At 39.3% G+C, this 27,975-nt stretch overlaps 5 protein-coding genes and 1 non-coding gene across 10 annotated transcripts; 3 read left to right on the top strand and 3 right to left on the bottom strand.

The window, feature by feature from the left end:
• Positions 1-1,172: 1,172 nt before the first annotated feature.
• Positions 1,173-3,064, bottom strand: LOC106336315 (14-3-3-like protein GF14 kappa). Of its 2 annotated transcripts, none has more exons than XM_013775106.1 (4): positions 2,514-3,064; positions 2,226-2,348; positions 1,556-1,672; positions 1,173-1,399 (listed from the first exon to the last, which is right to left on the bottom strand). In XM_013775106.1, exons 1-4 carry the CDS (start codon positions 2,997-2,999, stop codon positions 1,379-1,381), a joined length of 747 nt encoding a protein of 248 aa, XP_013630560.1. In that variant the 5' UTR covers positions 3,000-3,064; the 3' UTR covers positions 1,173-1,378. The 2 variants fall into 2 exon arrangements, with proteins under 2 accessions (XP_013630560.1, XP_013630561.1); XM_013775107.1 differs by having other exon boundaries at positions 1,173-1,393; positions 2,514-2,999.
• Positions 3,065-4,332: 1,268 nt separating this feature from the next.
• LOC106336017 lies at positions 4,333-9,894 on the top strand. 3 transcript variants are annotated; one of them, XM_013774730.1, is made up of 20 exons: positions 4,333-4,585; positions 4,896-4,948; positions 5,042-5,177; positions 5,307-5,505; positions 5,573-5,829; positions 5,918-6,223; positions 6,310-6,397; positions 6,486-6,591; positions 6,703-6,974; positions 7,060-7,180; positions 7,267-7,491; positions 7,606-7,799; positions 7,912-8,079; positions 8,160-8,265; positions 8,352-8,486; positions 8,629-8,781; positions 8,852-9,052; positions 9,134-9,328; positions 9,408-9,479; positions 9,565-9,894. In XM_013774730.1, the coding sequence occupies exons 2-20, from the start codon at positions 4,913-4,915 to the stop codon at positions 9,715-9,717; spliced, it is 3,123 nt and encodes a 1,040-aa protein (XP_013630184.1). In that variant the 5' UTR covers positions 4,333-4,585; positions 4,896-4,912; the 3' UTR covers positions 9,718-9,894. The 3 variants fall into 3 exon arrangements, with proteins under 3 accessions (XP_013630184.1, XP_013630183.1, XP_013630182.1); XM_013774729.1 differs by having other exon boundaries at positions 5,304-5,505; XM_013774728.1 differs by having other exon boundaries at positions 5,042-5,505.
• Positions 9,895-9,984: 90 nt separating this feature from the next.
• On the bottom strand, positions 9,985-10,066 carry TRNAS-GCU. The gene has a single exon. It is a non-coding gene; the product is annotated as a tRNA-Ser (tRNA).
• Positions 10,067-10,245: 179 nt separating this feature from the next.
• On the top strand, positions 10,246-13,910 carry LOC106334908 (ubiquitin carboxyl-terminal hydrolase 17). 2 transcript variants are annotated; one of them, XM_013773293.1, is made up of 12 exons: positions 10,246-10,819; positions 10,909-11,018; positions 11,094-11,713; positions 11,799-11,884; positions 12,019-12,104; positions 12,184-12,352; positions 12,434-12,548; positions 12,642-12,799; positions 12,892-12,976; positions 13,060-13,272; positions 13,349-13,410; positions 13,486-13,910. In XM_013773293.1, exons 1-12 carry the CDS (start codon positions 10,539-10,541, stop codon positions 13,790-13,792), a joined length of 2,292 nt encoding a protein of 763 aa, XP_013628747.1. In that variant the 5' UTR covers positions 10,246-10,538; the 3' UTR covers positions 13,793-13,910. The 2 variants fall into 2 exon arrangements, with proteins under 2 accessions (XP_013628747.1, XP_013628748.1); XM_013773294.1 differs by having other exon boundaries at positions 10,539-10,819; positions 12,190-12,352.
• An 81-nt stretch (positions 13,911-13,991) lies between these two features.
• LOC106334907 (kinesin-like protein KCA2) lies at positions 13,992-20,505 on the bottom strand. The gene is made up of 22 exons (XM_013773292.1): positions 20,217-20,505; positions 19,833-19,956; positions 19,584-19,670; positions 19,294-19,464; positions 19,085-19,191; positions 18,739-18,870; positions 18,438-18,616; positions 18,183-18,344; positions 18,019-18,110; positions 17,763-17,914; positions 17,443-17,616; positions 17,215-17,361; positions 16,946-17,116; positions 16,761-16,829; positions 16,620-16,675; positions 16,342-16,537; positions 15,955-16,146; positions 15,676-15,867; positions 15,254-15,604; positions 15,076-15,174; positions 14,860-15,000; positions 13,992-14,781 (listed from the first exon to the last, which is right to left on the bottom strand). Exons 1-22 carry the CDS (start codon positions 20,361-20,363, stop codon positions 14,167-14,169), a joined length of 3,756 nt encoding a protein of 1,251 aa, XP_013628746.1. The 5' UTR covers positions 20,364-20,505; the 3' UTR covers positions 13,992-14,166.
• Positions 20,506-23,978: 3,473 nt separating this feature from the next.
• On the top strand, positions 23,979-27,180 carry LOC106330483. Its single transcript, XM_013768939.1, has 4 exons — positions 23,979-24,302; positions 24,462-25,365; positions 25,416-25,652; positions 26,030-27,180. Exons 1-4 carry the CDS (start codon positions 23,979-23,981, stop codon positions 27,178-27,180), a joined length of 2,616 nt encoding a protein of 871 aa, XP_013624393.1.
• The last annotated feature ends 795 nt before the right edge of the window (positions 27,181-27,975 follow it).

Here is a 27,975-nt window from a genome sequence, read left to right as displayed (position 1 = left end):
ACTACATCATTCATATGCATTTTTGATGACAGTGTCAATTACTACATCACTGCATATGCATTTTAATGGAATTAGTAGACATATATAAGAACTATGTCATATACTAACTTGGAATGGCCTTTGTATTTACACAATATGGTCTTTCTTTAGTATGGTTTTATTTTACCCAAAGATTCTGTCTTCTATTTTACCCAACACATAAGATTAACTATAGGGTCTTTGTGTTTATATATGATATAATTACTTGTCCCCAAGCGGTGGTCAAATTTTCGGACCCAGACCTAGGGCCTCTATATGGCTTCCAGAGATCCTACATTAGTATTTCAAAAGAATAAAAATAAACTAATTATCGTTTTACCACAAGTGTTTCTTTCTTTTGATGGTGGTAGTAACAACGTGAACTGGAATCACGTGCGAGCTAAACAAGCGTTTGTGTTTTTTACGGTCTTTTTCTTTTCTGAAAAGATTGGTAAGAAGAAACAAAGGTTTAAGTAAAGAAGAAGTTTTTTTAATTAGACCAAAAAGACTCGCTCTTTATGAATTTTTTTTCTCATGCATGCAACTGCCAGACAAAAGTGGTCCATGTACACCTTTGATGTTTAGCTTATCTTTGTGTGTTCTGTGAGATTCGAACTTTTGGATCCCGACTCTGTATAACTTTTTTTATGGTGAATATATAATTTTATGCTTAAGCACGCCTATGGTCAAGTTGACTCAACTTTACCCTAATCACATGGAACGATGGCTCGAATCCGAGATTTAAAACGGCCTTTTCCTAATAGTAATTTTTAACGCAAAAGGTTGGAGTAGAACTCATACACTCTAGCTAAGAAGGAAGAAGCTTTGACGTGCAACAAAGAAACCAAACAGGAGCTAACCGGGATTCATCGATTAAAACCAAACCAAAATCTGTTTGTAGGATTGAGCAAGATGATTGCAGATGATTTTGCTTGGTTTTAAATTTTTAATTGTATAAAACCAGTCAATCATTGAATAGAAAACCAAACTGTAAACACTCCCAAGTGAAATCCTGTTTTTACCAAGTCCGACATGGCTACATGCAGCGTTTCAACACAGCATAGAGAGCCATAAAAGAGTGGAGAATTTCAGTCCAAGGCTCTCAGCTAAAAGATTTGGGACACTGAATCGGTTGCAGTAATATAAACTTTAAGGGAAAAAGGAAAAGATGATGATAAATTAAAAAAGAAAAACAGAGTTGGAACAGAGAAGCAGATAACACCAAAGCTGTGCACATAACCGTCATAAACAGACCATTTTTTCGACAAGTTTTACAGCAAAGGGGGTTCTTGAGTTTGAACTAGATTTTCGGCCATGGTTGCGGGGAAATTACATAACCGTCTGTTCTTCCACAAGATCTTCAGGCCTCATCCATCTGCTCCTGAATAAAGCAAATCAATCATTGAGTTTTGATGTCATAGTCCAAATAGTGTTATAAAGTTATAAGAGTATCTATGATCATTGATCAAACGCGTCATCACAACACTAAAACACGAATTCTGATGAGGTGATTGATTGAATATGAGAGAGAGCAAACCTGCATGTCGGAGGTCCAGAGGGTTAGATTGTCCCTTAGCAACTGCATGATGAGAGTACTGTCCTTGTATGACTCCTCTCCCAACGTGTCCAGCTCAGCAATGGCCTCCTCGAAAGCCTGCAGGTGATGAGTCCCAACAAACAGAAATTAATAAGGCAACCATCAGATATCTTTTAAGTCTTACTAACACTTGTATATGTCATGCAAGAGATGTTCCAGATTCATCATGCACCAAAAGGCTAATGATCACATCTCTAGAATTACCTAATCCCACCCTAAGTCTGTCATTCTAAGAGATTCTACTGACAAAAGGAATAATTAGGTTAATGTGAGTCGCAGGTCAAAAAAAGTAATAAAGAAGATGACTTTTAAAAATCTCTGGTATGAAAGGAAGTGGGTCCGTTCAGAAAGAAGAGAGAGCTACTTTTCATTGAACAACAACTTCTTTACTTGTAGTAATTTCTCAAAAATTCATTAAAATCAATCCAACACAATGAATGAAAGATGGGGACACAAGTAGTCCACTAAGTCACTCAAAAAAACACCAAACAAGCAACAGAGCAAAAAAAAAAAAAAAACTCTCAACAACCATTTCTATTAGCTTCAGAACAGATTAGCTCCGAAGTCTTCAACTTGAAACAAACATGCAGCTTAAGGAAGAAAGAGGTACCTGTTTGGCCATGCTACAAGCTTTCTCAGAAGAGTTGAGAATCTCGTAGTAAAACACCGAGAAATTGAGAGCCAGACCCAGCCTGATCGGATGCGTAGGCGCTAGATCAGCAACTGCAACGTCCTTCAAGAGACAACATAAGTTCGTTTGCATTTCAAAACAACAAACAATTAAAAAAAAAAAATGAAATAGAGAAGCAAAAGTTGACTACTTTAAACGATTTGAAACCAATTAAGGAACTAATGACATAGTATAAGCAGGCTCACTGAAGTAATCTCAAACCCATACCTGAGCAGCCTTGTAGGCGATCATGGTATCTTCCGCAGCAGTCTTCCTCTCGTCTCCAGATTTGAACTCCGCCATGTACCGATGGTAATCCCCCTTCATCTTCAGGTAAAACACCTTCGACTCGCTAGCGGTAGCCGAAGGGATCAGATGCGTATCGAGCAGCTTGAGGATCCCCGAGCAGATCGTGGAGAGCTCGCCCTCGACCTTGGATCTGTAATCCTTGACGAGCGACACGTGCTCCTCGTTCTTCCTGCTCTCTTCCTTCTGCTCGATCGAAGACACGATCCTCCACGCCGCTCGTAGAGATCCGATCACGTTCTTGTACGCCACGGAGAGAAGGTTCCTCTCCTCCACCGTGAGCTCGCCGGCCGGCGTGGCGGAGCTTACGAGGCTCTCCATGAACTGGACCATCTCCTCGTAACGCTCCGCTTGCTCGGCGAGCTTCGCCATGTACACGTATTGGTCTCTGCTCAACGTCGCCGCCATTAGAGAGAGATCTCGATTTTTTTTCTCCTTTTTCTCTTTTTTTTTTTTTGGGTATTTGAAAATCAAAAGAAATTTTCTGGAAGAAATATACGAAATTAAAGGAGAAGAAATAAAGGCTCAACGCCGAGTCATCATGAGCTGTAAAAGGTACTTCTCTCCACTCGCGCGTGAACGGAAATCCCGAGCGAAACGACGACGTTGGTTGAATAAACTTTAAGCGCGTGTGACACTCACGTGGATTATGTGAGGCGCTTGGAAAGGTGGCTCGGGTTTAGTGCGTCAGCTTCCAGCCCAGTTGACACTGTTTAAAGTCAAAAGTTAGAATATGGGCTTTTCGATTAAATGGGTTTCATGAAGCCCATTAGAGCTATACCTTGCTGGCTAAGCATATGCGTTTTCGGCGTGACCTGGACACAACTAACGCGGTCGGAGAAAAAGACATATGAAGACAAGAACAAGTTGTCTAAACTCTTCTTTCGCATGATATAATATGGTAGCATTCTTTTTGCTTAGCAAATACTATTATTCGTTCTTTATAAAAAAAAACTATTATTCCTTCTTAGATTAAAATGTGTAGGCAGTAAAAAACATCAGATTAAAATGCGAACTGTGTATTAAGTACTAATAAATGAAATTAATTAGTTTACATTTTCCAATATAATAAACTTTAAACGCCGGATCAAATTCGTTGTATGAGGAATTGATGAAATTGATGCATAGTCAAAATGGGAATAATTGAGAGATCCCGCAAGACACCGGTTTGGGAGGAAAAAAAGAAGAAGTTGGTCGACAAAATGCGACCACATCATTAGAACGAAATCTAAAGAAATTGATTACTCATCGTTTTAATAATAGCAAGTTGGTTAGATTATGTTTTAAATAATAATTTAGATATTAAAAACTGCTACTGCTAAATACTCGTAAAAATGTTGAAAAAAAAAAGAAAGAGTCGTAAACTGCAAATAATACTAACAAAAAAACTAAACTTAGAAGGGGGAAATAATAAGTAACAAGAGTTGAAAATAAGTAATTTAGCAAAAAAAAAAGAGTTGAATATAAGTAATTTACCAAAACAAAAGGGTTGAAAATAAGTAGATTAGTAAGTAACAATACAGTCCTGGTTAGAGGCGAGCGTAACGTTGCCGTTATATGGAAAAAAAGGGCGTGTCTCCACTTGCCACGTGGGGTTGACGCATTCGTCATAAAGTCTTCGTCACCGTTAATTAACGTCTCCATCCAACGCCGCTCTCATCAAATCCTTTTCACCGTAATAATGTGTATATATATTTTATTTTCCTTGATGGCGCAAGTTTTACTAAACAAAAGACACTGATAAAAATAAATAAAAAAAAAGAATATACGATCTTCGCCGATCTTCCTTTTCTTTATAATTCATCGCTTTCGTCTTTCTTATTCTTAGTGAATTCGACGGAGACTCAATGACTGTCAGTGCCTGATATTTTCCTTCAGTCTGAATGATTCCATCTTTTTTTTTTTCAATTTACTGGGGAATAACGGTTTCACACTTGCTGCTTTCTCTCACTTAGAAAGTCTCCAGAGATTCTTGTTCGAATTAGTGGTAACTGGTAAGCTAAATGCATTGGGCTGATTTCGTGTTAGATGAGTAGATCGATTCGCGAGTTTCCGTTTACGGTTTCGCCTCTCGTTCATGTGAATTTCGTGCTAGAGAGAAAAAAAAGTGGTTTTCATCTCTCTTTCTACATTGTCTTGGCTCGTTTCACTTGAATTTTTCTTTCGTATCCTTCGATTCGTTGTAGAAAATCGAAGTTGCTATGTGCTTAGGGATTGATTTTGATGCTTGGAATGCGAATTCGATTTCTCTGCATTTTGTTTGCTTTTTTTGATCATAACCTCCGTGAAATTTCTGGAATCTAGGTCAAAGCTAAGGAGCTATGTTCAGAGAAGCCGGCTTGAGAAGCATAGGAGAGGTAATGACCAACATGTTTTCAATCTGCAATCTCTAGCGTTTGTATCTCGGTTTGATTCACTGTGACAATTTGCTCGGTTTAATATGTTAATAGGATCATGTTGGTTCGAGGTGGACGATTGGTAACCGGAAGTTGGATGCTAAGTCTGTTTCCAACGCCAATGGTGTGAAAGCTTCTCATGGTTTTGGACTCAGGACTGCTCCTCCAGTTCCTTCGGCTGCTGCGAGAGGTAATTATAAAAACGGTGGCTCAAGTTCAGACATGGACATTGCTTCTGATTCAGATGAAGAGACCTACGAGAGACACCACTCGCCTCAAGATTATAAAACTCATGTTCGCTTCCCTCACGTGGCAGCAGCTCATAATGGTGGATATGGTGCTAAGGCTGAAACTTTACAGGAAGCTGAAACATTTGGTGTGATGAACAATAATATATCTTCGCATAACGAATGTGAAACAAGAAGAAATGTTGAGGCTGGAACTACAGGAAGGAACCAGAACGGGACCATCACTTCAACGACTTCATTGCCTCCTCGTTTCCCAACTTTTCACGCAAGGTTGACTTACTTAGCTCTCTTATAGTTTGTTTCTCGATAATTAATTTCTCCTCTGTTTTGAATGCAGTGAGCAAGGTCCGTGGTCTGCGATGATTGCGTATGAAGCCTGTATGCGGCTATGTCTCCATTCAATGTCAGTGGACAGAGTCAACGAAGCTTCATACTTCCTGAATAACGAATGCAAGACAATGCGGAAGGCATTTAGTTTAGAGAAATTCTTCCTTCAATCCGAAGAAGAGCTACTTGGAAAGGGACCTTGCGAGTTGGTTACCGAGCCATCTGCTCCAAAAAATAAGAAAACTATCGGAAAAATTAGAGTCCAAGGTATATATATATACTCCTCACATTGCATTTGACCATTTGTATTCATCTGCAACGTTTGTGCTTATATAACAGTATTGATTTTGTACAGTTCGTAAAATTAAAATGGGATTAGATCCCCCACCTGGCTGTAACATTGCATCACTGACGGTCCCCAAGGAAAAGCTCGTAGTTGTTCGTCGCAATATTGCAGAGCTGAATTTGACTTTATCATCTGGATGGAAAGCAGCGAAGAAAGTTCATGTCACTCCTCGTGTTCCTCTTAATGGTTCCTTTTCACGTCAGAGTCTGGCTTACGTGCAGGCAGCTGCTCGCTACCTTAAACAGGTCTCAAAAGCTGTTAAAAACGAAGTGGTTGCATCTCACACTGGACAACAAACTTATGAAACAGTACAAGGTATTTGCATTGTGTTTTGGACATTACTCACTGCCTTATGTTGGATCATTAGGATCTGATTTTTTCTTCTTTTTTTTTGTTTCCAGAAACATATTCATGTTCATTGAGGTTGAAGAGCTCCGCTGAAGAGGATCAAATTAAGACACAGCCTGGGTCCAGCGAGGCTTTTATTTTGTACGTGACCTTGTTTGCTCTCGTGATCATTAAAGACCTTTCTTTCTACTTCTTCATAGGTGGATCTTAATATACATTTCTCTTGTAGCTTGCCAGACAGTCTTGGTGATGATTTGATTAGTGAAGTTCGAGATTCGAAGGGGCAACTTCTTGGTCGTGTTGTAGTTCAGCTAGCAGCTATTGTTGATGATCCGGTAAGATTCTCTCTCTCTCTACCTCTCTCAGCTTTATGTTTTCATATCTCCGAGTCTATTAGATAATGAAGCTGAAGATCTTAAGTTTTTTTCTTTTCTTGGCTGAACCAGAATGAGAAGGTGCGATGGTGGCCAATATATCATGAACCAGAGCATGAACATATTGGGAGAATACAACTTCATTTAAGCTATTCAAGCAGTCTAGATGAAAAAACCAAGTGTGGATTGGTGGCAGAAACTTCAGCTTATGATATTATCCTAGAGGTCGCTATGAAAGCAGAACAATTTCAACGAAGAAATTTAGTGTTCAAGGGCCCATGGCTCTGGATGATAACTCGATTCGCATCATATTATGGGATTTCAGATGCATACGCAAGATTAAGGTAAGAATCGAATGGCAAAGAATGGTTTTTTGAGTAGTCTTAAATTATCTTTGCGGCAATTAAGCAGTCTTGTGAAAATTTGCAGATATCTTTCTTATGTTATGGATGTTGCTTCGCCTACCAAGGACTGTCTTGATCTGATATATGATTTTCTACTCCCTATTATAATGAAAAGCAACCACAAGTCTGTATTGAGTCATCAAGAGGTGGGTTAGCTTGGATCTTCTAGTTGCTTATCTTTCATTTTTTTCAAGTAGCTTGCTTACTTCAACCTTTGCTGCCTTGTTGACAGAACCGATTACTGGGGGAAATTGACGAACAAATTCAGCAGATCCTTGCTTCAGCATTTGAGAATTATAAATCACTTGACGAACTGTCTTTCTCCGGGATGAAAGATGTCTTTGAGTCTGCTACGGGGACTCCAGCACCGGCGATAGAATCATCTGTCAGGCTTTATGCTCTTCTCAACGATGTATTAACCCCTGAGGCACAGCTAAAACTTTGCAGATACTTTCAGGTATCAGTCAAACTCTTCTATCCGTTTCTTAAACTTTTTTTTTCTTTTGGGATCAAATCGGTTTCTTAAACTTATTTTTCTCATTCGTAACTGTGATCAATCACCTCCATTCAGGCTGCTTCAAAGAAGAGGTCAATAAGACATTTGTTGGAAACAAACGATTTACTTAACAACCGTAGTGAAGGTGCTGCACCAGTTGATCCAATGGCACTGACAACATCTTATCAAAAGATGAAGTCTCTAATATTGAGCTTTAAGAATGAAATATCCACTGACATAGCGATCCATAACTGCAGTGTGCTCCCAAGGTTTGTTTTAAGACTTTCAAGTCAAAGATGTGCAACATATATGTTAACTTGGATATACATTTATATTGTTTGCTTCTCAGTCTAATGATTCTTTCTGTCAACTCTCAAGCAGTTATATAGACCTTCCAAATCTTTCAGCGTCAATATATAGCGTGGATCTCTGCAATAGGCTCCGGGAGTTTCTTCTCGTATGGCCTCCTCCTGGACCATCACCTCCTGTTGTTGACCTTGTTATCACAACTGCTGACTTTCAGAGAGATATTACTAGCTGGAACATAAAGTAAATTCACTATCTTATATCTCCTTTTCACACTTTCATGTTACCGATAGGCACTTACACATTCTGTTGTCATGTTGCAGTCCTATTAAAGGTGGTGTGAACGCCAAAGAGCTATTTTATTCGTATATCACAAACTGGATTGAAGAGAAAAGACGCGTTCTATACGAACTCTGCAAGCTAGAAACGGTACTAATTCATTGTCTACTGCAGAACGTGCTAAGGCCCTTATTCTAACGCAATTTGAATTACATTCTTCTTCTTCTTTTTTCCAGGTAAAACCATGTGGTGATATCTCGGGATTGACTTCTCCTTTTGTGGATGAGATGTATCAGAGACTCAATGGGACACTTGACGAATATGATATTATCATTAGGCGTTGGCCAGAATATGCAATATCCTTGGAGAAAGTAAGTGAAACAACAAAAAACTTCATGTTCATTCTTTAGACTTCAGTAACAATGGACTCACATCGCATGAATCAGTATAAGCTTTTGAGATTTATTATCTTCTCCTTCTTCTAATGTGTTGCTGTTGATCCTTGAAATAAAGGTTGTAGCAGATGCAGAGAAGGCAATAGTGGAAGCGATGGAGAAACAGTTTGCTGAGATTATATCTCCGTTAAAGGAAAGTAAGATCTTTGGGCTGAAAATCGTCAAGAAGTTCACCAAAGGCGCACCTAACCCTTACGCTGTGCCAAAAGAGGTATGTGACTCATTGTTTATTATCTTTGTAAGAGTAGAAGACAATAACGCAATCTTTGGTGAAATTTCAGCTTGGAGTTCTTTTGAACTCGATGAAAAGAGTGCTTGACATTTTACGGCCGAGTATAGAGAACCGGTTTAAATCTTGGAACTCATACATCCCCGACGGAGAAAACAGAATCTTGGGAGAGCGGTTGAGTGAAGTTACAGTGTTGTTAAGAGCCAAGTTCAGAAGTTATACGCAAGCACTCGTGGAGAAACTCGCTGAGAATGTATGTTGTTCTCTAAAATTTGATTTTGTTCTCGCCACCTTTTGTTGAAAACCTTGTTGATGTTTTAATTTGTGTTAACAGACGAGAATACAAAATCACATGAAGCTAAAGAGCATCATCCACGACTTAAGGGAAACCACAGCAGAACCAGATGTTAGAAACCGAATGATGGCATTGAAAGATGTGCTAGACAAAACCATCGATCACCTACACAGTGTTTTCCTACCGGATGTGTTTGTATCGGTCTGCAGAGGAATCTGGGACCGATTGGGACAGGTTCGAGACATCATTAAATCAGATTACGTTAGCAGCATTTTCTTCAGCATTTAACTTAACGGTTCTCTTTCTCTTTCAGGATGTGCTTCGTCTTTTGGAGGATAGGAAAGATAATGTGACTTGGCACAAAGGCCCAAGAATCGCAGTTTCTGTAAGTTTTGTTCTAAACTCTTTTAAGGGAATGTAACAAAAATGTCATCTTGTCTGTTTCTTATCTTATGCTCCAATGAATTCAGGTTTTGGATGAAATCTTTGCGACACAAATGCAAAGCCTGTTAGGGAACGCTCTCAAGCCTGAGCACTTGGAGCCGCCGAGATCAATGATGGAGCTCAGGTCTATGCTATGTAAAGATTCTAAGGACTACAGAGAAGGAGGCTACAACTACTAGTGATATGAACCGGTGAAGACTCTGGTTCTGACGGTTTTTGTTTCACCGCAAAGTCTTGTCTCTGGTTCATTAGTATGTTGAGATTTTGGACAAAAACATTGAACCAAAGCAAATGTAGTTAACAGACAAAAAATAGCGGTTGCAATTACAGTAGCAGTAACGAGCAAAGTTTAATCAGCTGAGACGAGTAGAAAGTGTTTGGTAGTGCAGTTACGCATGTTGTTGAGTTGTTGTCAACTACAGTCAAAGTCAATTAAAAAAATTAGACGTCGCCTGAGAGATTCGAACTCTCGCGGGGAAACCCCATGTACTTAGCAGGCACACGCCTTAACCACTCGGCCAAAGCGACTTGTTGATCATCTCCTTATTAATTAAAATAAAATAGATAAGTCAAAACTTTTTTTTAAATCAGACATCGGTTTGGTCGGAAAGGGACCAAAACAAAAAAAAGAAAAGAAAGTAGAAACCGTAAAACGACAAAAAACAAGTGCACGTTGATTCCCTCCTTCTTCACTTTCTCTCTCTCTCTCTCTCTCTCTACATACAAACAGACCATTTCTCATTTCATCTTTTCTTCTCTCTCTCTCTCTAGCTTTTTAATCTCTCCAGATGCCCAAATCCTTTACACTCCGTCGCCACCATCTTCTCCGCCGTCTTAGATTCCATTTGCCCTCTTGCTCCCACCACCACCACCACCGTCGCCGTCTACACCCGCCTCCTCTGCATTCTTCAAAATCTCTTTGCACGCAATGCTGATCACCACCCTCTTAGGCCTTCTTCTCTCTATCAGAGATTGATTATTTCCTCGCCGTGAAAGAAAGATGTCTCCTTTTCTCTTAATTGGATTTCTGATGCTGGCTTTTCTCCTAATCCGCCGCCAATGGAGATCCGCCGCCGTGAAGCGGGAGGAGGTTCTTCGGCTTATCTCTTTAGCCACCGAGGAGTCTTATCTGGCAGCAGAAGAAAAGGAGAAGGAGGAGGCTCGTGCCACTGTAGACTACTACGGCTCCTCCTCTTCTGTTCCTCCAGATGTTTATAGTTGTGCTGTTTGTCACTACCCAACCACTACTCGCTGCGCTCAATGCAAATCCGTCCGTTACTGGTTCGTTCTCCTCTCAAAGTATATAGTTTTTTTTATTAGTTCTGTTTATTACACACTTTGAAAGATCATTCTTTTTGAGTATCTTGTAGTTCTAGCAAGTGTCAGATTCTTCACTGGCGACGAGGTCACAAGGAAGAGTGTCGACCGCCTCCTCTTCATGATTACGACAGAGAAGAGGATAAGTCTGTTAAGTCTGATGGTAATTTAAAAAAGACTCAAGCTTATTTCTATTTGTTGTGTGTGTGGTTTATTGATGACTTGGAGCGCTATGCAGATGGATCACATATTGAAATGCCATTTCGTGGGACTGAGTTTGAATCATCAGCAGCAGATGGGCTAACTGGTCTAGAGACCAACGAGAGGGTGAATAATGATGGCGTGTCTGTTGATCTTGCCTCTGACATCTCTACAAGTAGGCCTAGTGTTCAAAAGGTACAACCCAAGTCTCAAGCTGTGGACTTCACTACTTCTCTAAACGAAAAAGATAATTTCTATGAGACGAAGCCAATAAGCTCGAAGAAGTCACATAATCGCACAGAGAAGCATTCCAAAGGCAAGGCTACTCTACTTACTGATGCAAAGCCGCAAAGTTCACGTAGGAAAGTTGATACGGTTGGAGTGTCAGCTTCGAATCATCTTTTGTCAGTGGAACATGAAGGAGAAAAGAATGCACTTGGACATGAGAAAACGACATGTGAACCAACTAGTAGTGCTCCTGCTGCTGCGCTGTCCTCTTCAACTATTCCTTTACCTTCAAAAGCTATTAGTAAACCTAAAGTGTCACAAGCTTCTTCAAGTAGTAGTGTCTTCAAAACATCGATGCAAAAAGTTGTCCAGCATTTTAGACCCCCAAAGTCGTCTAAACTAACTCAACCTTCCACTTCTGTCAATGAGGTTAGGTTTACTAGAAAATGACTATCTATCTGCTGCCATTTTTTCCATATTGATGTTACTAATTTTTTTTTGTGTGTGTGTGCAGATGAGCTTCTCTTATGAGATGTTTGTCAAACTTTACCGTGATAGAATAGAATTACACCCATTTGGCCTTGTCAACTTGGGCAACAGGTACATATTCATCCATCTTTTTAACGCTTTAAAAAAATTGCTATTGTATGGACTGATAATTTTGGTATATTGATATTGCTAACTATTCAAGTATACACTTGGTGCTTATCACTTATATTATTACACTTTTGTAGTTGTTATGCAAATGTTGTTCTCCAGTGCTTGGCCTTCACTCGGCCACTTATTTCTTACCTAATTAGAGGAATACATTCTAAAGCATGTAAGTTTGCACAACCAAAACCACTTTAAAACTACTACTATTGTGTAAGCTACTTTGTCTTGAATCTTAATCTTGGTAGTTACAGGTCGAAAGAAGAGTTGGTGTTTTGTCTGTGAGTTTGAGTTCTTAATTTTGAAGTCAAGGGGAGGAGAATCTCCTCTCTCACCTATCAAAATCTTATCAAGATTACAAAAGATTGGGAAGCATCTTGGCCCTGGAAAGCAAGAAGATGCTCATGAATTTTTAAGGTGGTTATGCTTTTAGTAGCTTTTGCCGTTTTTTCTTTATTCAGTAAGGTGAATAACATTGTTGTTTCATAAGGATGTCAGGTGTGCTGTTGATACAATGCAATCTGTTTTTCTCAAAGAGGCTGATGCAGCTGATCCGTTGGCAGAAGAAACTACTTTAGTAGGCCTTACGTTTGGTGGTTACCTTCACTCCAAGGTTTATATGATTACCATCTGAATCCTTGGCTTTTAATACAAAGTAATCCCTGTTATTGAGATTTTATTGGTGAATTATAATATAAATACACAGATTAAATGCATGAAATGCCTGCACAAATCTGAGAGAACGGAGCTGATGATGGATCTAACTGTTGAGATTGGTGGAGACATAGGAAGCCTAGAAGAAGCACTTGCTCAGTTTACAGCCTATGAAGTCCTAGATGGAGAGAACCGGTACTTGTGTGACAGGTATAACTTGAACATGTCTTTTTGAAACCAAAAGATATATATATATATATATACTTAAAACTAATAACTCCAAGCTTTTTGTCTTACCACAGATGCAAATCTTACCAGAAAGCCAAAAAGAAGTTAGTGATACTCGAAGGACCCAATATTCTTACTGTGGTGTTGAAACGTTTTGAGGTGAGAGAGTCTTGATCCTCTTCTGAGTGTCTAATATTTGTAGGGTTTATTCAGGAGATAGTGATTTGTTTGTATTCATGCAGTCTGATAACTTTGGGAAGCTGAGTAAACCCATTCATTTTCCTGAGCTTCTCGATATTAGCCCATACATGAGTAACCCAAATCATGGGGATCATCATCCAATGTATAGTCTCTATGCAGTGGTGGTTCATTTAGATGCCACTTCATATTCAGGTCATTATGTTTGCTACATCAAAAACCTTCATGGAGATTGGTTCAAGATTGATGACAGCAATGTAGGTTTCACTAACATTGTTATTATACCACTATATATTTTTTTCTTGATTCTTAATGTTTCATTCCTTATTGCAGGTTTTCCCGGTTCCATTACAGACTGTGTTACTAGAGGGAGCATACATGCTTCTCTATGCAAGGTAAGTTGTGTGAACATTATCAAATCCCAAAGTTTGATGTGTTTGTAATATCTGAGAAAGCTTTGTCTTTGACAGAGATTCTCCCAGACCGGTGAGCAAGAACGGTGGTGGTCGGAAATCAAAGGAAAGAAGAAACTTGTCTGCAATCCCTTCGAGACACGACAACAACAGCAAGAAGAAGCAAGAGAAAGACAGTAGTAGCAGTCTGTTGCCAAGAGTAGATTTGTCCAGTGGGAGTTTATCATCAATGTTCAGCTCATCAGAGACAACAAGCTCATGCAGCACAAAAGACTCATCAGGTTTTGAGAATTTATCAGATTACTTGTTTGGTGGAGTTGAACAGGCTTGGAACCAGGATCCATCTTCTCAAACGTTTTATTGAGTTTGATGTCCATTTTTTTTTACTTGAAACAGTAACCAAAAATAGAAAATGTAATTTTTTTATTTGTTCATCTTTTAAGCCAGTTAAAATTGTGATATATAGTTTATTAATATAAATTAGTCTTACTGGAAAGTAAATAAATTTTTGGTCAATTGCCTGAAGCTGTAACTTGTTAAAGTTCACTGGCTTTAGCAAGATTCTAGTGAGAGCATCTTTTTAGCTGAAACTGTTCTTAAACACAATAACACCATTAATGGCCGCAAAACACTAGAGAGTACACACAAATACAGAGAAATCAAAAAGTATATTAACCCTCACAGTACAAAAAAAACAAAGAATACTTACATAAAATAGAGAACATTTTTGTTGTTGTTTCATGTCGATTTGGTGGTATCTTTTAAAACACCTCCTTTCTCAAGCTCTCCAACGAGGTCCCTAAGAGAGGGAACCTTCATGGCTAGAGTTCTGAAGAGTCTGGAGTATCTAGCCCTTGTGCCATCAGCTGTTCTTGCTAAAGCCAGTGAACTTAGAGCTTCAGGCAACGGACCAAACACTTGTTTCATTTCCTCTAAGCTCATGTTTTCTAGAACGGAAGGTCTTGGCACAACTCTCACGATTTCTCCTCCTTTAGGTTCTTGAATCCGTGCATCCGCTTTGATCACGAGCTCTGAGTTGGAGTTAGCGCCGCATTTTATGATGAACGGAGCTGAAGAGCCTCCCGTGTTGAACTGCAGAACGTTCCATTGAGACACATCGGTTTCCGTTGAGGACATCGAATCTAATGAATGTCTCTTTTCTTCTTGAAGACTGTCCTCTTGTTCTGGGATTGTCTCGACCAACTGGCGAGCCGTAGCGATTTCTCTCTGTGCACATGGATGATCAACGTCAAGAAGAGAAGGCATTCGTTCAGTGAGTTCTTCGAGAGACTCAAGTAATGCTTTCTTTTTGCTTTTACTCAAAACGTGGACAGAGGCTTGTCTTGTTATTTCCTACATGAATCAAACAGTTTTTTTTATCAAACCATCGAAGATCAAGTAAACACTCGTGATGATAGAGTTATGAACTACCTTCACTTGCTTGAGTATGGCATCTAGAGAAATGAGAGAAGCTAATCTCGCCTCTTCGGCTGCTGTAGAAGGATTTTGAACTGGAGAACTGCCTTCCTCCAATGTAAACAAAGCTGCATCACTTCTCATTTGTTGCAAAATCTGTTAAAGAGAACATGTAAATTAATATACAAGAAAAACTATTTAAGAGATAATGAGGATGAGGATGAGGGTTACCTTTCTTCTTTTGTGGTCAACAGACTCAAGAGCTGACCGAAGCTTTGCTACTTGACCAGCATCTTCTGCTTCTTCCGACGCCAAAGTACCAGCAATATCCTAAGAAAAACATCTCTTTATAAGAAACATCTCAACATGGCGAACAAGATCTTAAGCGAACCAACATAAGCCTACATACCTTTAGATGCTGCATTTGAGAGGTGTAGACACGTTTTGCATAATCGGATAAAAGCTGGCCCAATGCATCTGTGTGAGGTGGCACCGCAGCTCCTACCCCAGCCATCCAGCCATCCATAATTGCTGTGGAAAGAAGCTCTAATTGGCCTGTGGTTCCTCCAGAAGCATCGTCTGCTGTAACAGAAAGAAACTCAAAGCTTTCTGCAAGCCATGACCTAATCTGCCTTTGCAGTTCACCAGCCGGAGTGTGAACAAACAATGCAGCCAAGGGTTTGTTTCCAATCGCAAAACTTTTGGCGTCATCTTGTATCTCCCTCAGCTTTCCTCCAGTCACTTGTTGCCTCCCAGTATCCTAATATCAAATTTTATAAGCAAGAGAAGGTTGTCTGTAACATGTTTGTATCTCGGATGCTCATTTATTACCTGGTCATGTCCACGGATTCTTGAAACTACGGATACCAACTTGCTTTTCTTGTCTGGCTTTAAATTTACTTTAAAGCCATGTACCTGCTCTTCATAGTATCGAACTGGGGATCTACCCGGGCTGCTACTCCCGCTGGAGCTTCTAGTTCGACTAGTGTAAGGCTTCTCCAAAAAGCGTTCAACAGGAGAAACCTATAAGAAAGTGGGACTTAGTCACACGCACACGAGAGACATAAGCCAAAAGAAAAATAACTCTAAATAGTATTTATTTATGCTCACCTTGATCGATTGAAGCTCAGGTGATCGCGCAAGCAAGGACCTTATGTACAATATCCTGACTCGAGAAACAAGCATTGTGTCCATTACTCTTCTTGGCTCCATCTTCCGGATGAATGAAAACACAGCATCTCTGATCTCAGCAAGGATCTCATGCTCTCTGGAAGCACCAGCCTTTATGACTGCTGCCAAGACCTGCAAGTCAACAATAACACCAATAAACATTTGAAGACATATCCCAAACAGCCATACATGTTTAATGAGAAACAGACTTTACTTCAGTGGCAGTACCAGCCAATGGCTGGCAGCCATACATGCATTCCTGAATATATATATATATGTATATATAAAGGTACTCAGCAAAGAAAACTATTAACCCAGTGGGAGTACCAGCATCAGAAGCTTGTTTGCGCCATCAGCAATGGCTGCAAGACCTTCATACTGTTCCGGATCAAAATCATTCAGAGCAGCTGTCAAGTATTCTCCAGCTGGAGTAGTTTTTACTATTTCAGAGCTGGATTTTACTACTGTAATTGCGCCATCATTCTTATCTACTGAAGATGGTAAAGCGCCCACACTATTTTTCCTGAATAAAAAATATTAAAGCTCAGGTGGTAAGGATGATAAACAAGTTATCAAAAAATGTTCAAAAGTGATAAAAAAATTACCTGTCAAAATCTGCAGACTGAACTGTTGGTGAAGCTTTTGATGATGGGCTAGAGACCTATACACAACAATGGATGAGAAAGGTTAAGAAATGGATAGCTGATACCGAAGTACGCTCAGCGTAGGCTAGAGAAAAGAATCACCTGAGTCGAGCCAGCATTTGACTTTTCTGTTAATCTGTCAAACAATTTTTCGTTTTCTTCATGCAACCTCTGCAGAAAGCAATTGTACTCTCTTTAGACAAAATGTTCCAAGTCCAAATATAATTTCGGTCACTCGGAAAATGGAAGAGTCTATAAATGTGTCCAACAGGAAGTCAAAGTATAACCTCAATCAGTGCATCACGTTTTTTCAGCTCTTCCTCAAGTTTCTTGGTAACAGCAGAGGAGTCAACTGTGCTCCCAGCTGTTCTGGGATGAGATTCTAAGGGATCTGCCGATCTTGTTGTGTCAGACTTAAGGGCTTCACTCAGTTGTGATTCTAAGTCTTTAACTTTAGACTGCATCAATTTATAAAGAAGATAACGTTATGGCTATCTTTTCAGAAGGTTACTTAATGTGCCAAGGTTCAGAAAGTAGATACTAATGTAGGACCAACCTGGAGATTTTGAATGGTGGAATCTTGTTGTTGCACCTGAAGCTTTTGCTCCTGTTCTAACTGTGAAAGTTGAGTTATTTGATTTCTTAATTGAGAATTCTGCTCCTTTTCTACGTTATGCTTGTCTGCAACCATAGTAGTCTCTGACTGCACGAACGAAAAAAGGTAAATCATTAGCAGAACGAAAAATTAGATAACCAGACAATATCACAGTCAGCACTGAAGAACCTTTAAATCTGATTGCAGAGTGAATGAAACTCTCCACGCCCTCTGTACTTCATTGTAGAGCAGTACACATTGGTCATTTGCTTCTTTAAGTGCTTGTTTTAAACCTGTAACCTCTTGTTTAAGACGCTGAGTTTCCCTTTCTTTCTCCAATACCTCCTTCCTGGCATCATTTGCCTGCAGGAAAACAGGATTTTTTACTCTACATATTTTCGAACTACGTGAGAATATACAAGAACAGCAGGTTAAGCTACAAAGTATCAATGTCAAGAGACAAGAGAAGAAGGAAAGAGAGGAGGATGTCATTCTCCAGTTCCACTTACCAAGTCTCTCCATTTCTTAATTGTGTCTCGATTCCCAAGGCTTGGTACCGTATTCCGAGCTCTAGCGGCATAGTTGAGGCATGACATTATCTCAGACAAGTTCCGAGCACTTGGACAAATGTTGACGATCATCAATGTTTTGGAGCTCCCCCCTGCACATTACATGAATATGTAAACAGAAGTTGAATCACTGGGGAGAGATCCTCAACACAAAGAAAAAATAGATGCACATGTAATGGAAAGCAGAAGCATTTACCTAGTGAGTCAGAAAGTATTCTTGTAAGAAATGAGTTCTCGTAAGGAACTGTATCTTTCTTTGACGTCAGAGAGGATAAAACATCTCCCAGCCTACAGCATTCGAGATATACATAGTAAGTAAAGGAAAACAAAAATTAATTATGGATTCAAGCTTAAACTTACGCGGAAATCGAATTTGTAACATGGAGAAGATCAGTTACGTGATCTCCATTGTCATCTTCCACAGTTAATCCTTCACTCCCAGCCAGGTCAACTAAAGAGAGCTTGCTATTTACACTTTCTCCCGTAATTGTGTTGTTGTAACAAATGTGTACTGAGACAATCCTACCAAGAGAGTAGATGTCCAAAAAGAAAACATTATCATATTGAGAATCTTAGCAGAGATAATATAAGGGTTCAGCATGAAGTAAGACATACAGATGGGTCACATTAGACTTTGACTTATCATTCCCTCTACTCTGAAGTGCAGATTTCAGGATTCTCAAGAACTCCGATGGATTATCAACTTTCTCCTGTGAGAGCTCTATGACAGATTCTCGTAAACCCATATTGATCTTTGGTAAGTTGCTCTGACAACCCGGGAGTAAATCTCTGATCTAAAACAACGAAAGTTTCTGAATTAGAAATGGTCTTCAGTTCCCATTACATTATCATGTTTCACTAATAAACGAAAGCCAAAAATATTAAGACATGAAACAAAACAAAAAAGAGGAAGCACCTGTTCGTTATAGAGCTCAAAAACGGAAACAGAGAAACTGAACTGAGATGTGGAAGTTGAATCAGAGTTGGCCAAGTCAATAAGTTCCTCAAAACAACGAGCATATAAACCACGTTCCTGATTAGATCCTTCCTGAGAAAAGGCCAACAACATATCAATCAAATTAACAGAGAGCAATTGCGTGATATATATATGAGTGCCCATGAACTTGCCATTGTATTCAAACCCTATCATTTAACATGTTTTATTTTTAACCCCCAGTTAAAAGTTCAGATCACAAAGATACCAAACAAGAACTATACTTGTTTTCAAAATTTCAGAGAGTAAAGGGGGAAGGAGGGACAACCATGGTGTACGTCTTCCCGGCGTTAGTTTGTCCATAGGCAAATACAGAGACATTAGATCCATCCAGAGCGGATTGCATAAACGGTTGGACATCACTGAACAGTGAAGCTGAAGAAAGTTTGCAGAATAAGTTCCGAATTCTAAGGAATAAGTACAGTTTCTTAAGCATGAGTTAAGATTGCATTAACAGTGAAGCATGAGGTATCTCACCTTGTCCAACATGAGGTCCATAAACTCTGTCAAATTCAAATTCCTTCTTGGGGTTGGATAGAGTATCATCACCAGTGTTTACACGTACGGTGCAGTTATCAGGAAACTCAATAATAGAGGGTCCCTCGTCTTCAAACAAAGGCCTTGCTCGACAAAATACCTTCACGTTCCCTGGAAGGTATACACATTAAGGTCAATATTGAACAAACCAAACTCTTGTAGGTAAAAATGTCAAATAAAACCATAGATAGAGAAAGAGTGATCAAGTGGGTAATGGAAGATGTGCGCACCTTTGGTGGTGAGTAAGTCGTTGAAGAGTCTTTTCTTCTCATTGATAAGTGGAGATATCCTAGCCTCAGTCTCAAGGGCATGTTGATCTGTGATTAGGCTACGCAGATAAGTGAAACAAAACACATTCCCAGAATAGATATAGATACATACATGAAATTCCAAAGTGGCCAAGAGATTATTATCTTGTCAACATTTTCTCATCTTATTTTGCCTCAAAAAACTACAGAAGGAGGGGAGTGATAACTGACCCAATCTACGAGTTTTATCAGCGAGAACACCTAAGTAACGAGTAACCCTCTCAAGCTTGGCATTAGAATACTCTTGAAGATCAATAGCTTCCTGTCTCAATCCCACATAATCGCCCTTTGCAAGCTGTTCAACCAAAACCCACTCTTTTCTTAAACAAGAAAGCTTCAATGAAAACAAGCACTCCTCAACACTCAATATCCATCAAAGCATCACCTAATAATAACACAGCCGCAATAGCATTTCGCCTAAAATCTTCTAGTCTAACGATAGCTCGCACAAATGTTATAATCTCACAGTCAGTAACAAATCACATATCCACATTCAAACCTAAAAGAACAATATAATCTCTTAAAAGGCGATATCTTTAAGAAAATGCTTCAGACCTGAACTTTCTCCTTCAAACTGTGAACCTTAGATGCAAGCGGGATCGAATAACCTCGAAGCCGAGTCCGATTGTCCTCACTCGAAGAAGACTTGTTCGGTTCGAACCCAGTCACCTCCCAGTTCCACCTATTGTTGTTCTCCCCCATTTCCCAAATCCTCAGAAAAAAAAACCCTAATTTCTATTCCAGATTTGGGCAATCAACCTCAGATTCGTTGCCAAGAGCATTCAAAAGTTTTTGAATTTATTACCAAAACTCTTTTCTTCTTTCCGGTTTGCCTCTTTGTCTCTTTGAGATATATAAAAAAAATCAAAGGCGGAGGCTTTTCTTCTTCTTTTTTCCTATTAAGACTATGCTACGTCGTTTTGGTTATTTTTATTTTTTTTTTTTTTTTTTGAATTTTGAATTTTTTTTTTTTTTTTTTTTGAATTATACAGAGGTATTCTTGTCCCACCAAAGTTATCCAGATTAGTCACGTGTTGCCACGTGTCGTTCCTCTGTCCCTGGTGATGCCGAAATGTTAATTCCTCAGTGACCGAGTTTCAAATCCAGGTGGTGGTACTCACGGTTATAAACTCTTTACCACTAAAGATAGAAACTACCGTTGACAGACACACCAAGGCGTCTTCTGGGACACAAAAATATTTGCGTTTACGACGCCTTCTCGTGTTCCATTTTCCTTCTTTATTTTTTTCTTATTTCCCTCATTTTTCTGATCAATTAAAAATACTATCAGACAGAGTCAGTAGCCAGTTAGATTAATATTTTCCTTATTTTTCGTTATTTTTTTTTTTACGAGTATCCTGATTATACTAATACAGAGGCTATAAAACTAAACACAATGAACACTTCAAATTTACGGTGCAATGAGTATCTGCAATTGCATTACATTATTACCATAAAGGATATGGGTGCATAAGATGATAATCATTACAAGGTGCAATAACAATCGAATTTTAATTGATTACTATATGATAATAATAACGCACGCATATGCTCTTTATTGTTATTTAATTCTTTTATCATTTTTTGGTCCGGCCAGATAGCGTGTCACTGAAGGTAAATAATTAGTATTTTCACAGAGAAAAATTGATTACATAATTTTGGTGGGTCTACTTTATTAAAGACGAACTACCACCGGGGGAAATAGAGTTTGCGAGGGGATAGAATAGTTTCTGAAAGCTCAGAATCAGTAATGTACTTAAAATGTCGTTTCGTTTTAACTATAAGGCCCAAATTCTAAATCATTTTTGGACCTTTAACAATATACTCAAAATATAGGGCGATTGCTTATTTGGGGTTTTAGCTAGCTCAGGCCCAGATGATTAGACTAATGGAAAATTATAAACCTTTTGAAATAGCCTAAAGCGTGGGTGTGTGACTGGTGACCATTTGAACAACGTTAGAAACAAATTTTTTAAAAAACGAAGAGGATTAAAATTAAAAAAATGAGTAGAAATGATTTTTTTCTTTTCAAAAATAATGAGGAATAATTTTAATTTGTTATTCTCTAACAAAAAAATGAATGATAAAAAATAGAAATGAAAATTAATTTCTTATGACAGTGTATTTTTATGGGAATCATAAAGAATTGAATGTTTTTTCTCATTCCATTGGTCAACAATCACACTTGTGTCATTGCTCATATAATTGCAAAAAGTAGATGATGTTATTGGTAACTAGTATTTTGATGGTATTTTTCTATACGTTGTAAAGTGTTTCTCCATCTCATCAACTGATTTGGAATATTAAACTGGATAAACATAAGAGATATTAACTTTTAAATGCTTTGATGGATTTCAAAGCATTTTATATGGTTGTTACCTTTTGATAAGTTGCGATTGCGGTGTTAACAATTCGTTCAATGGAAAATTTTACACGAAAGTAAGTTACCGCAAAACTTTATACATATTTTAAAACGCACGAAACCTTTGATATCATTCAACTCATATTGTGTTCTTTTTTCCTCCGCTTTTAAAACCTTTAACATAAGACTTAACTTTTGCTTTCTTTGATAACATATCATCAACCTACATCTATATTATTTGGAGAAAAGTATGAAAGAATTCTGTAAAAGAAGAAGAATCATATTCTCACGTTAACAAAATAGTACAATATGTTTCATCAAAAACTGGTCCTTTGAAAATCACGTTCATCGCAAACTATGGAGTATTAGTTATGGGTAAAACCAAATAATGCTCTCACGTTGTTGCCTAATTATTTTTACAAATCTTGAAATCCTTAACTTTAATTTAACTTTCTTGCTCCGCCTTGGCCCTTTAACTTTCTTGCTCCGAGTCACAAACCCTCGTACTCGAGCTTTAGCTCTAGCAAGAAGTGTCTGGATCATAGCGGGTTTTCCAATGTTTGTTACCCCATGGTCGTCGGAGTTCTCGCCGGAGGAATCGCAGTTAACCTCAGCAGTGGTTCCAGTGGAGCTTAGAGGAGTGTCTTACCTGCTCTTCAATAAGAAGAGTTTAAGTCGTCTAGCTACTGCTGTTGGTAAACCTGTATCGTTAGCCACTGAAACAGAAAGGAAAGAAAATTTTGAGGTTGCAAAACTGTGGGTTCATGTAAATCTTCTCACTGAGCTTCCGAAGAGGATTGTTACTGGGTTTTGAAATGGGAAGGAAGTAGATATATCTGTCTCCTACCCACGGCTGCCAGTTAAATGTGGTGGATGCGGCAGGTTTGGTCATGAGTTTATGGGATGCTCACTAACCATACCAGACCGCAACAGGCAGCCACGACATACTCGGAGATCGAGGAGTAGAGAATCAGGAGCACCAAGAAGATCCAGGATTGGAAGAGCATCATCGAAAAATAGAAAAGCTCCTGCACTGGAGAAGGATGAAGTTATTTTCGAGACCGATAAGGACCAGGATGCATGAGCGGTTTCTGAGAAGGATCAGCACCCCCAAGAGGTTGCAGGAGCGGTTTCTGAGAAGGATCATACTGAAACTGCACTTGTTGGTGTCCAGGAGAAGTGTGATACGCAAGAGATGCCAGTTAGTCTGGAAAATCCTTTGCATACAACAACTCCTAAGGATGAAGTAGGCGATCAAACAGTCCTTTCCCCACCTCAGCAATCTCATCAGATGGAAAGCAGACCGAGCTCCATGAGCAATACTCAGGTGATCGCCTTGGAAAGGGCTTGTTGTGCGTCGTCCGTTACGGTCACTCACACTGATCAGATCACTGAGCATTCTGCGGCTGAGCAGGCTGAACTAAATTCTTCTCCTTTCTTCCTTGTGTATAACAGGAAGAGTGGCCGTAAGGTCACACGTCACTAATCCAACATTTTAATATGTTTTTTGTGTGGAATGTAAGAGGACTAAACAGTGAAGGACGTCACTGTATGGTTAAAGAGTGGTTAAAGGGCTTGTTTTTGGAGCGTATTTAGAAACGCGTATACAACCTTCAAATGGAAGAAGGATAGTTAGTGTTATCCCACGAGGTTGGAGATTTTTTGCAAATTGGGATCACCATCACACAGCGAGGATAGTAGTAGTGTGGAGCCCTAATGTTATTACTACAGTATATAAGTCTTCTGCTCAAGCGGTGACTTGTGGCTTCTTTCTCCCCTTGGAAAGTCTTACTGTTACCGTTACTTTTGTATATGGCTGCAATGAAGTAGAGTCAAGACGGGAATTATGGCATGAATTGGAAACTTTAAGCTCCACCACTCCGGTTGCAAATCACCCTTGGGCAGTTCTTGGTGATTTCAATCAGATAATTAGAACCTCACAACACTCAAACTCGATGCATATTGAAGTTGATACCTCTGGAGTTGATGACATGAATCTAGCAATGCAGGAGGCTGATCTCTTTGAAGCTCAAGGAAAAGGGCTTTCTTTCACTTGGTGGAACAACCAAGAGTTAACTCATATTTCCAAGAAGATAGATCATGCATTGATCAATCAAAGTTGGGCTACAAAATTCCCTGAAGGTTACGCCGAGTTCTTGGAACCACACCAGTCTGATCACGCCCCCTGCCTCTTTCACCTTCCCTCTGCGCGAAGAAGAGTTCCAAAACCTTTTAAGTTCTATAATCACATCTTGGATCACCCGCAATTCGAGGAAACTGTTAGGTCAGCATGACAACCTGATTCTATCGTGGGTACTTCTCAATTCAAGTTGGTTAGATCTATGAAACTTCTCAAGAAAGAACTTAGGAGGATAAATAAGAGACACTACAGTGGGATAACGCAGTGAGTTAAAGAACATGGTGAGATTGTCTCTCAGCTCCAACGACAGTTATTAACAAATCCAAACATTCAGACAGTTGTCCAGGAGCATGAAGCTAGAGCAAAATGGCAGACCTTGGCCAAGGCTGAGGAAAAATTTTATCACCAGAGATCCCGAGTTAAATGGTATGATTTAGGAGACAGGAACACAACTTTTTACCACAAGACTGTTGATCAGCGTGCTACTCAGAATCATATTCACTTCTTAACAGCCAGTGATGGAAGCTTGGTGAATGGTATTGACGCTATAAAAGCTCATGCGGCGGATTATTTCTCTGGGATTCTTGGATCTTCAGACATGGCGGTATCACCTTGCACCACTCCCGAGCTACAAGACTTGCTCCCCTTCAGATGTTCGAATACTCAGATACAAGCTTTGGAAACGCCAGTACTGGATGATGAAATAACCAGAACATTATTCTCTCTGCCTAAAGATAAGTGTTCAGGGCCTGATGGATATAATGTGGAATTTATGCGAGCTTCTTGGAGTATTGTTGGGAAAGATGTTTGTGAACCGATTAAGGAATTCTTTCGGAATGGCAGGCTACTCAAGGATCTAAACTGTACAGCCATTGTTCTTATCCCCAAGAACCTTGAAGCCAGTGCACTTGGAGACTATCGCCCAATAAGCTGCTGTAATATGGTTTATAAGCTTATTTCCAAGATCATCGCGAACCGAATAAAGCCTATACTGAAAGAATGTATAAGCAAAAATCAGGCAGCATTTCTTAAAGGGCGCAGTCTTGGAGAGAACGTTCTGCTTGCTTCGGATTTAATCATGGATTATGAAAAAGCGGCATGTCCTAGGAGTTCTATGCTCAAAGTCGATATCAGAAAGGCCATCGATACAGTCTCTTGGGATTTCTTAAGCAAGGTTCTTGAAGCGCAAGTTTTCCTCCACTGTTCCGAACCTGGATCTACGAATGCATGTCATCTCCTCGATTCTCAATAGCAGTCAATGGAGAGCTAGCTGGGTTCTTCTCTAGTAAGAAAGGGCTAAGGAAAGGTGATTCAATATCACTGTACCTCTTTATCATGGCGATGGAGGTGTTATCTAAACTCCTGGAGAAAGCAGTGGGTCAGGGAGCTATCAAAGTCCATCCAAAGTGCGCAGAACCTCTAATATCTCATATGTTATTCGCTGATGATCTCTTGGTTTTCAGCGATGGCTCAAGACATTCTTTATCGGGTATTCTGGAGGTTATAAAGGAGTTTAAAGTTTACAGTAGATTGGATATGAATCCAGCAAAATCAGAGCTGTTTTTTTTTTAGGTTTTCAAGAGATTCAGAAGGCGGTTCTCAGTGGTCTGTTTGGTATTAAATTAGGAAAGTTTCCCACACGTTACTTGGGATTACCTCTCAAGTCGGGTCGTATCACAGCAGCTACTCTCCAGCCTTTTATTGAACAGATTACAACAAAGCTCCACTCATGGACAGTAAAGTATTTGTCATTTGCTGGGAAGGTCTGACTCATCACATTTGTGATATATGAAAAAGTGAACTTTTGGAGTGCTGTATTTACTCTGCCGAAATTCTTCTATACGAATATTGATTCTCTATGTTCAGCTTTTCTTTGGAATAATAAAGCTGCAACGGCAAGGGGAGCTAGAGTGGCTTGGAAAGATATATGCAAGCCTAAAAAAGAGGGTGGTCTATGCATAAGACTATTGGAGGAGTTCGAAATGGTTTTTAGACTTAAGCATGTATGGAACTATTTTACAAACCCTGACCCTTTGTGGGTGGACTGGCTTAAGGTACATGTGTTTCACAGGAAACCTTTTTGGATGATGGAAGATAATCCCCGACTCTCAAAGGCGGTTCAGAGTATGGTGCAGATGAAGGACCAACTTGTTGACTTCCTGAGATGTCAGATTGGAAATGGAAAGTCAGCAATGTTTTGGTTCGACTCATGGAATTCGTTAGGCCCCTTGATTGAGTTTTTCGGAGCTTCTGGGCCGAGACAATTAAGAATCAGACTGTCAGCCTCTGTGGCTGATGCAACAGCAAATGGAGTCTGGAATTTGCCTTCAGCAAGATCAGAACAGAGCGTATCACTGCAGGCATTATTGACAATGATCCCAACTCCGACTGCATCTCTGGATCGCGACCAATATCTCTGGGTCCAAGTAGATGGGAACTTTGGTTCTGTTTTCTCATCAAAGGTAACTTGGGAGCGTGTTAGGACTTCCTCTCCAATACGACCTTGGTACAAAACAATCTGGTTTAAGGAGCACATCCCCATAAACTTTTTCATCTCATGGTTAGCGTTACTACGACGCCTCCCGACGCGAGACAGACTCCGGCGATGGGGCTTAAACGTCCCTGATACATGTGTTCTGTGTCAAGTTGCGGTGGAGACACATCATCACCTCTTCTTTGAGTGTGGATTTTCAGAGACTATATGGGCTTACTTTGCAGCAAAGGTCTGGCCGAACCCGCCTCTGGACTTGCATTCAGCGGCTGCGTGGATCAACATGGCTAGGAACAACTTTTCACCGCAAGCTCGGTGCATAATCAAGCTCGTGTTTCAGTCCTCCATATACCTAATATGGAAGGAAAGAAATTTGAGGATATTCACTTCCACCTCCTCCACCACTAACACTGTTCATTCTGCTGTGGACAGGAAAATAAGAGACCAACTGCTCTCCATCCAGCCATCTCCTCGCATCCAGCCTTCTTTCCTCCAGTTCTTCTTCGCTTGTACCAGACCACTGTGAGCTCTTCTCGTATTACGCTTCTTGCTTTGGGTTGTTTACGTTTATATTTTCTCGCTTAATAAGTTGCTAAACAACATGTAAAACTCTTGAAAATGGTATGAAATTTAACATGATTACCAAAAAAAATAAAAATAAATAAATAAATAAATAAATTTAACAGGTTATTTTCTGATCCTATAATCAAGATTTTTTAATAATTCTATAGTTTAATTTACCTACCAGAATATTTTACGAATTTGTTTAAATTCTTGCCAAACATAAATAAGCATATTGTCTTTCTCAAGTTACTTGCAGACTTGGAGTTGTTTAGCCAAACATAGATCGAATCACTTTTCTTTTTTTGAACAACAAATACTTATATTAAGATTAAAGGCCCAATGGACTAAGTCGAATACAACTGGAGAGATCTTCGACGATAAACTGATAAACGAAAATAACTAAAACATAACGAGAGATAGATGTGGCTAAAGAGAGAAAAAACCCGTAGAAAAGCTTCACTTGTAATCCTAAAGTCCGCATTTCGAAGGAACGCAAAAAAGTCGAAAACGACGTTGAAGAATCCAACCAATAGGTTTTGATAGCAAGTAGTCCATGAAACTCTGTAACGGCAATTTATTAACGGGAATGTAGATTTTTTTTTTTTTACCACTTTTTAAAACTCATTCAAAGCATTTTTAATCTGTTTGAAGCATAAAAACAAATAAATTACATAACAATTACTTTTTTTTTTTTACTCCAATTGAATTTTATTAAAACAAGGCCAAAGCCCAAAGACCTTGCAAACTTAGAAAAGGC

The sequence above is a fragment of the Brassica oleracea genome, chromosome C3 (genome assembly GCF_000695525.1).
Source record: "Brassica oleracea var. oleracea cultivar TO1000 chromosome C3, BOL, whole genome shotgun sequence".
Lineage (NCBI taxonomy): Eukaryota > Viridiplantae > Streptophyta > Magnoliopsida > Brassicales > Brassicaceae > Brassica > Brassica oleracea.
This window is presented reverse-complemented; position numbering and strand designations above follow the sequence as displayed.